Source organism: Gekko japonicus, unplaced genomic scaffold (genome assembly GCF_001447785.1).
Source record: "Gekko japonicus isolate JY-2015 unplaced genomic scaffold, Gekko_japonicus_V1.1 scaffold326, whole genome shotgun sequence".
In the NCBI taxonomy this organism is placed as follows: Eukaryota; Metazoa; Chordata; class Lepidosauria; order Squamata; family Gekkonidae; genus Gekko; species Gekko japonicus.
In genome coordinates this window covers 530255-542300 of record NW_015165245.1, presented here as the reverse complement: position 1 = coordinate 542300, position 12046 = coordinate 530255, and the positions used below count along the sequence as shown (strand labels likewise).

General features: G+C 41.6%; 1 protein-coding gene across 1 annotated transcript in view; it reads right to left on the bottom strand.

Moving 5' to 3' along the window:
• LOC107109440 overlaps nucleotides 1-12046 on the bottom strand; it is a 68962-nt gene that overhangs the window by 55516 nt on the left and 1400 nt on the right. Inside the window, exons 2-4 of the mRNA XM_015410061.1 lie at nucleotides 8473-8573; nucleotides 3197-3266; nucleotides 1077-1207 (exon numbers count right to left, since the gene is read on the bottom strand). Coding sequence (XP_015265547.1) covers nucleotides 1077-1207; nucleotides 3197-3266; nucleotides 8473-8573 — 302 coding nt within the window. The remainder of the gene's footprint in view (nucleotides 1-1076; nucleotides 1208-3196; nucleotides 3267-8472; nucleotides 8574-12046) is intronic.

Genomic DNA, 12046 nt, shown 5'->3' with positions numbered 1-12046 from the left:
GTAGGGAAAAAGTAGTAACCTCTCTGCCTTCTCACTAAAGTCATTTTCTCTTTTCATTTCTGGGTGATCATTTAGCCTAGAAGGGGGCATGAAGCCATCCCATCAGGAATCTTTCAGTGCAATCCTAAGTGGAGTTACTCTGCATTTGGTTGATTTGTTTGTTTACTAACATTTGGACTCAAACTTTGTTCTGCTGCTTCAAAGCAATACAGCTACCCATTTGAATATTATAAAATACTGTAATTTTTGCAGAGTAACATAACTCACACAAAATTTGCATCAAAACAGTTTTCAGAATGATCCTGGTAAATATGGGTCAACAATTAACTGACTACCAGGCCAGAAGACATTGTTCGCATCAACTGAGATGGTACAAAGGTAACCAGGACAAAATTGAACCTCAAATTATCTTCTGGCTTCATGGTAGAAGGACAAGAGTCTAGGATCATCCAAAAGGCTGTTTGTAGGGAAAAAGTAGTAGCCTCTGTTCCTTCTCTCTAAAGTCATTTTCTCTTTTCATTTTTGGGTGATCATTTAGCCTAGAAGGGTGCATGAAGCTATCCCATCAGGAATCTTTCAGGGAAATCCTAAGTGGAGTTACTCTGCATTTGATTGATTTGTTTGTTTACTAACATGACATTATTCAGACGGAGAAATACAGTTCTTTTATGAGTCCCTAGCTCAGTAAATTTCATTGTGAATAAAACTAATTTATAGTACAATCCTAAACACAACTATGCTTTTGCTGAGACCATTGACTTTAATAGATTTAGAAGGATGTAATTCTGTTTAGGATTACACTATTAGCCTTCATCTTCTCCTTCTGTGAACTGGTTCATCCTGCTCCTGGTTTCCACAATCTTCTTAGCTTGCACCAGCAATTAAAACTCAACCAACAAAAGGAGCAGACCTATTTATCCATTGCATTTGTGTGATGCTGACAGAATCTGTATAATAAAAGCACCAAGAATCTCTCTGTGCCTTAGGCTTCTATGACAAACATGTTTTACTTTTCCATTGCACAAAAATTACCAGACCCTTATAGAACAGTGTTTTTAAAAACCGCAACAGAATACCTCTCCTATCAAATTGTCACCAGTAACAACTGCAATCTTCATGTCGACATCAGCCTTTTTCGCCACCTGTTGCAGAGCCTCAGCACAGGCAAGCGGATTAATCCCACCAGCATTGCTGACAACGCGGACACCTAAGCAAGACACAAGGTTCCAAACTCATAAACACTGTGTACACGGCTAATACACACCAAATAAATATCTTCCTCAAGTATTTTTGTTAATTTTGTTTGACACAGTTGGGTAGCATATGTGTGTCTCATTTGACTAAAACATGCCTTTAGCCGCTTGCCTACTTCCCTGCAGTGAAACAGGATTAGAATTTGTTCTTTATTTATTTTTCTTTCAGGCTGCTGATGTGTAACAAATGACACTAATTTGTTTACTTAGGCAAACCAACACATTTTTGTGAGTTTTTGTGGATAATTTGCTAGATTGTTATATTTGTGAATTATTTGTTAGAAATCAACTCCCTTATGAATCTATAGGACTACTACAACCATCTTCTGAGGCCCTGCTACAAGTGTTGCTACTTTTCAAAGCCTAAACTCTGTCTTAGTTTATCTATTATTACTTTCCAGAAGTTTTTAGCATGATCACATTTCTATCATACATATGTAATGTCCGATTTAAGAGTTTAAGAGTTCCAGCATAAGCTTGATGAAAATGTATGTGGTATACGGTATCATTGGTATACCCGTTTTACTACGTTTTCTTTAAACAGAAGACATACTGAAAAAGAACTCACCGAGGAGAGTATATCTCTATACTTCCTCCAAAATATCAAAACCAAGATCCTTATTCCACTTTAAATGCAATCTTAGTTGATTAGTAGCATTAGGGTTAAGCAGTAAGCCATATATCTTCGATAAAACATGTTTTCCTTCCCGAGAAATTAACTCTTCAAACTGAGTCAGTTTTCTTAAGGCTGCACTGCTGTGAATTTTTTAATGAGCAAATGTTTTAATGTTCAACTGTAACTATACCATGCTATTACTTGTTATGAAGACCAGGCCAAAAGGTATGATTCTGTTGTTAGGGACTATGTTCTTGTAAGTGTCTAGTCTGGATTGTTCCCACTTTTTAGGAGACCTCAACTGAAAACCCAGTAACCTATCCACTTTTCTTGTTTACATAGGATGAAACTAACGTGGATAGACCAGGAGACAGTTTTCTTCTAGAGATACCAAGTGCACACAATGACAGAACTATTATAATTGTAAACCATTTTCCTCTCAGATTTGTTAAACTAAAGGAAAACTTTTAATGTCCATTGAACATAGGCTTGTGGGCAAAAGGCTAGTAGCACCTGGTCTGGGTTATTTATAATCTATCTGCTAGGCTAATTTTGAAGCATCCTGATATATTTGTATGGACAATATTCCCAAGCCTCCATTGGATCAATTACACTGTGTAGTCCACCAATTAATCCAGTTTTTTTTTCTCTCCCTTATAAGTTCATTTATTATGCTCTCCCATTTCTTTACACTTTTCTCTGGAATTACTACAAGTAGATTGGCTAAAAAATAGCTTGATTTTGGTAGAATCATCATCTTGACTCCCATAAAAACAACCTAGTTTTAATGTCTAGTTTTAAAGCCGCCCTGAGCCTGTTCCGGCAGGGAGGGCGGGGTACAAATAAAATTAAATAATAAATAAATAATGTCTGTAATTATTGTTTGAATTTTTAAAGGTTTTGATTATATATGCTATTACTGTGTTAGGGCAAAAAGATGGGGTGTATATCTTGTAAAATGAATACCTTAATTGATTTAGTTTAATCTGTGGGCTTTCCAAAGGAGGAGAGGCAGTAGCCAGGCAGCCCTCTATCCCGCCCAGACCCAGGCCCAGCTAAGCACCTCCTTCTCCAGGAGCATTTGGTACTGAACTTTAATTTTTATTTGTATAGGATTTTGACTGCTGTAAGCCTCTTTGGGAGCCATTTTCTGTCTGAAAAGCAAATTAAAATATAGCAAGTAAAATAAAACTACATGCAGACTAAAATAACAGAAGTCTAATATTTTAAGATGTTAAACTAAAAGACAAGATTAGTTTTGCTTTCCTAGCCCAATACACACTATTTAAAAATACTGCAGCAATCTGAAACATGTGTTTTGTCCTACCTTTCTTATGAATATCCTTTATATAAGGAGCCATTGCAGTTAATACAAAATCAGGTGTATATCCCAAATCCTGAAATAAATAAATAACAATTAATTTGCAAACATTTTTATCAGGGCAGGAAAAGTTTCATTTTCTATGGGAGAGCATAAAAACCATTAATGTAAATAGTACTAAAAAAAAAAACCACTTTTCAAATCTACCTTCACAAAGCATAGGGTTGGTTTTTTTAAAAAAAAAAAAATGTTTCACCCCTTGGTCTTTTTCTGATTAAGCCACTGAAAAGAATCACTCAAAATATCTGCACTCATATCGCCCCCCAAGCAATAGCGGGGGGCGGGCAATTTTGGGTTATACTGGGAGGCAAGAAAGTCACACTGTGCAAGTAGAAATCTTTCTGCCCACAGAAATGCTGCACTGGATCCAGGCCAATGTGCATATCGCATGGAAACAGATATTCAGTGCTTCTTAGATCACAATTCATCAGAAGATTAAGTACACATCGGTACCTGTGTGTGTACTTTGGTAACCACTGCACATCTGTGGCCACAGAGAGAGAAAATTTCAGAAACATACATGAGACCTTTGAAGAGTTCTAAGATGAAAAATATCAGACAAATAATCCAGTCCTCATATTGCTAGTTATTAGTCCTACTGCTATTAATTTCAGTTATGATCCCAGTACAAGCACTGTGAAAGCTGAGCAGAAGACGCCACATTCGTTGCATCAGCAAGATAGTAAAGAACTTGATCTACTTTTTAAGTGTTCTTTAGGATATAATGCATGCTTTCTACTAACCTATTATTTGCCTGCCTGCATCTCTGGCATGATTCAGCTCAGTGACATTTTATTCCAAAAGTCATAGGACTTTCTTGGGCTGATATTTCCTAACAGAAGGATATAATTAAACCTAACATTTTGGCTAAGTGATGTTTCTAATCAATAAAGATCCCTGCAACTGAGGACTAGGTCCAATGTAACACTTTTTCTACCCCAGAAACATTCTGGAGGGACTCCAGTGGAAGAATATAATAGACCATGTTGTGTCAGAATTCATGTTTGTCGTCTTGGTGCCATACAAAAAACATATAGCGTTTCTACCATATATGTAATAGCCAACCAGCTGTCCTCAGTGTGGTTGAATTTTAAAAAGCTGTATCAGGCCATTCCAGAAAAAGGAATTACTCATGGGAAATTGTAAGGAGAAAATATGTCTTTATAAAATTAAACATAAAGGGGGAGAATACTTTTAAAAAACAGGATGACAAGGATTAACAGTGCTCTCCTAAGAACATTTTCCTGGAAGTAAGCTCCATTGAACAGACCTGAGTAGAATTCTGAGCCGACCTACTTAGTATGGCCCTGTAAAATGCTCTATAAGAAATTGAAGGCTGAGAGCATCAGTTAAAGGAGGGGAAATCAGCTTGTTCAAGTCCCTGGCAACTGAAGAGAGTTATAGAATGTAACATTTTGCGTAGTAGGGCACAGTGGCGTACTTAGCCTATCTGACATCTGGGACAGATAATTTTTTAACACCCCCCTGTATTTATTTATTTTTTTGCCATCAAGTCACAACTGACTTATGGCAACCCTGTAGGGTTTTCAAGGCAAGAGGCCTTCAGAGGTGTTTTGCCATGGCCTGCCTTTGCATCAGTCCCGCTTAACTTCTGAGATCTGATCTCAGCCTAGGCTGGGGCTATCCAGGTCAGGGCCCCTCCTCTGTATGACAAATTATTTTCATAAATTTTCATAAATCAATAATCATGAAATAAAATGAATAATAATAATGGCCAGAAAATAGTTTCAGGTGGGTAGCTGGGTTGGTCTGAAGCAACAGAACAAAGTTTGGTCTAAAGGGTGCCTTTGGACCCAAACTTTGTATTCAATGGCCAGAAAAGAAATTCAGACAGTGGGGGAAAAAATTGTCATTCCAGAAAAAGGAATTACTCATGGGAAATTGTAAGGAGAAAATATGTCTTTATAAAATTAAACATAAAGGGGGAGAATACTTTTAAAAAACAGGATGACAAGGATTAACAGTGCTCTCCTAAGAACATTTTCCTGGAAGTAAGCTCCATTGAACAGACCTGAGTAGAATTCTGAGCCGACCTACTTAGTATGGCCCTGTAAAATGCTCTATAAGAAATTGAAGGCTGAGAGCATCAGTTAAAGGAGGGGAAATCAGCTTGTTCAAGTCCCTGGCAACTGAAGAGAGTTATAGAATGTAACATTTTGCGTAGTAGGGCACAGTGGCGTACTTAGCCTATCTGACATCTGGGACGGATAATTTTTTAACACCCCCCTGTATTTATTTATTTTTTTGCCATCAAGTCACAACTGACTTATGGCAACCCTGTAGGGTTTTCAAGGCAAGAGGCCTTCAGAGGTGTTTTGCCATGGCCTGCCTTTGCATCAGTCCCGCTTAACTTCTGAGATCTGATCTCAGCCTAGGCTGGGGCTATCCAGGTCAGGGCCCCTCCTCTGTATGACAAATTATTTTCATAAATTTTCATAAATTAATAATCATGAAATAAAATGAATAATAATAATGGCCAGAAAATAGATTCAGGTGGGTAGCTGGGTTGGTCTGAAGCAACAGAACAAAGTTTGGTCTTAAGGGTGCCTCTGGACCCAAACTTTGTATTCAATGGCCAGAAAAGAAATTCAGACAGTGGGGGGAAAATTGTATTTAACTTTGTATATATAATCATGCCAGTAAAAAAAATTAAATTCCAATACTTTTATTTATTTATTTTTTATTTAGTTTTGTATTTATACCTCGCCCTCCCCACGAACGGGCTCAGGGCAGCTTACAAGAGGGCAAGATATGCCCATACATAAAAACAGGATAAAAACAGTAAAAACCAATGAATATTATTATTTATTTATTTTATTACATTTATACCCCACCCTCCCCGCGAACGGGCTCAGGGCGGCTCACATAAGGCACCAAGTGCGTTCAGTATACAAAATTACATAATACAAACTACAAATTTAAAACAAATTAAAATCAATTCTACGGATGCACATATAAACTCCCAACATCTTGCGTAGCAGGGGGGGGAAGGCTGGGGTGGTGAAATATGTTACCCAACCCCTCCAGTGGTCTCTCTCTATAAAGGCGCGGTGGTGTAAGTGGCCGTGGCGGCTCCTACTCATAAGCCTGGCGGAAGACCTCCATCTTGCAGGCCCTGCGGAACTGCACAAGGACTCCTGCAGGGCCCTGATCAGAGTTGGCCACGCCCACTACAGCCAAAACCTCTACATGCATGGCTACAGAGGGAAGGCCTGGAGAGCGACACCCCTGGCGACTCCAAGGCAGGCGGGCCGGGGGGGTGCTGCTGGAAGGATCGGGGAGGCATTTAAATGTCTCCCTGTGTCTTCCCTGACTTGTCCAAAGGAAGGCATGGGTGTGGGCCTAATATGCTAATGAGCTGCACTGTCAAGGGTGTGGCCTGTTATGCTAATGAGTTCCTGCTGGGCTTTTTCTACAAAAAAAGCCCTGGCTAAGAGTCTGTCTTTGTACTAATTTTTACTAACACTATCCAAAGCATCACGAAATAGTGATCACAAGCTTCACCTGACTGGATGTTAAGAAACATGCTCCCCCCCATGAAGGTGCCCCCATCGTCCATTGTTTCCAAAGGACTACAGTCAAACCAAAGAACCTCTGCAGTAGAAACTGAAGGGGGGCATTTGTGCACCCCAGCAGAACCAGTGCAATGTACAGCATAATATTAACAAAGGTCTTGAGACCAAGAAGTGAAAATAAATGGGGAACACACAAAAAAATTAGATGAAGGGAGAAAGAGATGAAGAGGAAACGTGTGGAAAAGAGGGAGAGTAAGAAAGGGAAAGGTTGTTTTATCTTGCTGCAACACCCTAACTACTGCTTTGCAAGATCTGGCTGAACTGGGTGCAAGGAAAGGGAGAGAGATAGGCTAGGCTATTGCAGAAAATGACGTGCAGGCTGGCAATTACTGTAGCAGCTATCAGCAAGATCTGTTAAGGAAGTTTGTTTGAGTCTTGGAGAAAAGGGAAGCGTAGCCAATCCTAGAGCTTTTTGCTATGCTTAGACTTCCCTGCATCCCTAGTGGCTGCAGCCAGAACTGCATTTTAAAAATAAAAGGAAAGGCATTTGGCTGGAGGCAGCGGGATGACACTGGCTTCGAGGACACACTTCAAAACTTGGCCCAGAGTGGACTGCCCCCTTAGTACGCCACTGGTAGGGCATGATTTCAGAATTGCTGATTCTCTCCCCCCCATCATGATTTCTCAGAGGCCCCAGCATGTATCTAATAATACAAGTGGCTAGCCCACATAGTTATAACAAAAACAACAGGGTGGGTATTTCTGCATACTTGTGGAATTCCTAGAAAATAAATAAACCTGAAGGAAGAAAACTTCTACAACTGTCCTGCTGAGTACTAAATCAACTTCAGGAACACAGACTATTAGGAGCATATGAAGGGGGAGGAGAGATCAGTCAACTCAATAGGGTTACCAGGCCCAGCCTGGCAACCAACAGGAGACTGAAAGGAGACATGGGTGGCATCAGGCAATAATGTGACATCACTTCTTGGAAAACCTGGAAGTGATATCAAACGTCTGTAGCAATCAGTCAGAATTCTATGGGAAAATCCAGAAGTGACATCAATCCCCTCTAGGAACCAGCCAATTCCTACAGAGGTGGGATGTCACTTCTGGGTTTTCCTGGAAGAGATATCATGCAGTTAAACGTTTTATTATTCTCCCCCTGCCAGTCTAAGCAGCAATGGGAAAAGCCAGCTGGGGGAAGGGGATCCCTAGTTATGGGATCTCAAGAACCCCATGATTCCTCACAGTCCCCCCCCCCCCAGCTTGTTCTGACTTTCCTTTATATGTTTAATTCTCCACAGTATAGACAGAAAGGTGCTTCAGTTAAAGGGGAAAATGATATATCATTACTGGCCTTGAAATATATACATGGGAGGCCCATCACTTTTAAATACAGTCCTGTGAGTTTTCTGGGTTCTAATATCTGCATAACGCTCCAGCAAGAGTGGACTTTAGATTTAGGTTACTAGAGTTTTTATACAAAGCATATAAAGTTTTCACTATTCTGTTATTTCAAAAATTCAAACCAGAAATCAGTCTTCCAAACTGCCGGATTCATTTTTCAACAGGTCCTAGAGCTTTTTGCTATGCTTAGACTTCTGCCGGATTCATTTTTCAACAGATTAGATTCTCGTAATATTTGTTTTGTTGTTGTTTAAAGAACAGAGCAAATTTACTTACTGGAGATTTGGCTTTGGCAGCAGTTAGCAAAGACATTGTAATTTCAGAAAGGTAATCAAAAACCAGGAAATCCAGCTTCCCTCCATACAGCAACTGAGGAACTAATAACAGGAAATAATTATCTTTAGCATAACCTAACTGCAATATAAAAAACATTCAGAAATAATTCAGAAAAAAGACACAACCAATTGTAAGTGAGAATATGACCAACAGTGCACTAAAACTAGGCCTAGACATAGGCATAATCATACATAGATTTAGGCATTAAATTAAGGGCGTGATTATGCAAACATAATTAAAAGAAAATGTATACCCAATTATACCTAGGTGGGGAGGGCGGGGTACAAATTAGGGCTACCAAGTCCCCCAGGGGGGTGGGGAAACCCCCGCCCGGGAGGCGCGTTCCCCGGTGGTGCCGGATCGGGCCCCGGGGAGGAACCCCACCCCCAAAACACATCACACGGAAGTGACGTAAGCACGTCCGGGACATTGAGAGCGGGGCCACAATCATCCGAGGGAAAACTCTATGTTTTTCCCTCAGATGATTTTTCCCAGACGTGCTTACGTCACTTCCGTGTGACGTGTTTTGGGGGTGGGGTTCCTCCCCGGGGCCCGAAGACTCCCGGAGCAAGCCGGGACTCCCCCGCTCCAGGAGAGTTGAGAACTTGGCAACCCTAGTACAAATTCAAATAATAAATTAAATAAATGAATAAAACCAAAAGTAGCAGGGTTCAATCCTACCTGAACTGACCAGTAAACCTTGGTCCTTAATTTCAGGTGTGTATACCTGTCCCCACTGTGGTGAGAGACATGCACTCATGTCAGATTTGACCTAGCACTGAGTACAGGCTAGGGTTGCCAAATGGGGGCAGGGGGCGGGGAAACCCCCACTTTGGCGGCCCAATTTCTGCCGCGGCAGAATCGGGCCCTGGGGGGAACTCCGCCCCCCAAAGCTGCATCACCAGAGGTGACGCGACCACGTTGCTGACGTTGGGGGCGTGGCTGAGCTCGTCGGGGGGGAAACCATATGGTTTCCCCCCCGATGAGTTCGGCCACGCCCCCAAGTCAGCAACGTCGCACGTCACTTCTGGTGACGTAGCGGCGCGCGCGCAAACGCACAGAGCCTACTCCCGGACTCATCGGAGCCTCCCCCACCGGTAAGTTTGACAGACTTGGCAACCCTAGTACAGGCTTCAATTCAAACTTACTATCAATCTATCTAATTCTCACCATGGCCAAATATGTGGATACTTATATCCAGAAACTGAAACCACACACAAGATGGATCTTTCTACTAACAAGAAAAATGCCTCAGACGTGCAGATAATCTTTAAAAAAAAATACACAGGGCAGCTAAATCCCCTCCTCCCCAAATAATAAGCAGTGCCTGTAGTTTTAACAAATGAATTCACTTGGTGGCTATTGCTAGGCAACCACAACAGTATTGCCAGCCTTCAAACCCTGATTTCTGTCAGTAATTGGGGAAGGGGGCAAGGCTGTTTTGGCCTTTAAGTAAGAATTCCTCAGTGGCAGGTCTGTGAGCACCCAGCAAGTGACTTCATACCACATGATTTGCATAACTTTGCTGCCTGCTACGGTTCCAACAGCAGAGTTTCAGACTGTAATCTGGGAGACCCAGGTTCAAATCCCCATTCTGCTGTGGAAACTCATAAAGTGACCTTGGGCCACATGCTGTCAGCCTAATTTACCTCACAGGGTTGCTGTGAGGATAAAATGGAGGAGAGGAAGGAAGAATGATGTAACCTGCTTTGGGTCCCTTTGTGGAGAAAAAATAAATGGAGAAAATAAATAATACAGCTGAAGATGGAGGGGGTAATTAAAAGGTAGGCTGATTGTTGGGAAGGAGAAAAGAAAGCAGGGAAATGTGAGGATTTGGGGTTTGCCAGAAGAGGAAATAATGTGGAGAAATAAGGTATGTGTCCCCCCCACACACACACACAAATCTTTGTGGAACTGGGCCTGGCCTGGCTGCCTGCCAGCACTGCACAACTGGGCCATAGTTTTCCTTGATAAGGACTGCTGGGGTGAGGGAAGGAGGAAAAGCTGAAGATAGGAAGCAGATAAAGGTAGGGTGGCTGGTGGGTGGGAAGGAGAGAAGGAAGCAGGAAAAAGCTGTGGGGCTTTCAGGGAAGGGGAAGAGGAAATAGTGGGTGAGGAGAAAATGAGATGCTCCCTGCCTGTCTGTCTATACTCTTAAGAAACAATTTTTATATCCATTTACATTGGTGCAGTCCAATGGAAACCTCTGTGAATCCTGATTCTATATACACTTTCATATAAGTATGAATGAATTTCATGCTGGTTACATCCTCCCAAGTAAGTACCCATAGGACTGCAGCTTTACAGTTTACTCTAATGTATATTCACAGATGGGGCCATGAATCCTTCTGGGATACTTGTAAGGCAGAGACGTTCCACCAGGCCTATGGTTTAGGGCAGCAACTTTTTAAAATTAGCCTGGCCTCCTTTCTGTTCACTCCCCCACGTTGGGGTAAGGTGATTTGATAGTCACCATCTGGAATGGTCACTGCATCTGTTTTATTGTTTTTAATCTATTTTAAATTTATGATTGTATCCCTGAATGTTGTACACCACCCTGAGCCCCAAGTATGGGGAAGGGCGGTTTAGAAATCAAATCAATAAATAAAATAAAATAGCTGATCTCTGAACTACGAAGATCAGTTTCCTTGGAGGAACCATAGTCTCTCTCTGTGTGTATGTGAAGTGCTGTCGTCACTACCAATTTATGGCGACCCTATGACCATACAGTCTAGGAGAATCAGATGTTCTAGAGCTCTATACTATACCATAAAGATTAGGAGAAACCAATAGTCATCTATAAATGCAAAAGACTAGATGTTAGTTGGGGATTGAGATAGGGATGGGAATACTGTTGGCTGGTGCCCCCCCATGGGTCTTTGAATGTTTCTCCGTAGGATAGTCTACAATTAGCAGAATGCATCCATTAAATCGGTGCGGTGGCTCAAGTGGTTAAGACACTAAACTGCAGACTGGAAGGTTGGTAGTCCAGCAGTTCGAGACCCGAGTGTGCCGCATGATGGAGTGAGCTCCCGTCTCTGGTCCAAGCTCCTGCCAACCTAGCAGTTCAAAAGCAAGCAATTGCAAGTAGATAAATAGGTACCACTTTGGTGGGAAGGTAACAGCATTCTAGTCATGCCGGCCACATGACCACAGAAATCTTTGGACAGCGCTGGCTCTTTGGCTTGGAAACGGAGATGAGCACCACATTCCTAGAGTCGGATTCGACTGGCTTTCAAGTAAGGGAAACCTTTACCGTTACCTATCCATTAAATTAGTGGAAATATTGTGCAAATTACATTAATAGCATGCCATCTATATAGCTCTAAATCATGCCCAAGCTTCAATGTGGTTCCTAGGGTGCATGCACGGGGTTATGCCTTTTCATTTTATATCTGTATTAGGGTTGCCAGGCTTTAGATGCAGCCTGAAGATCTCAAGGAATTACAACTGATCTCCACGCTACAGAGATCAGTCCCCCTGGAAGAAATGACTGCTGTGGATTCTATGGCAT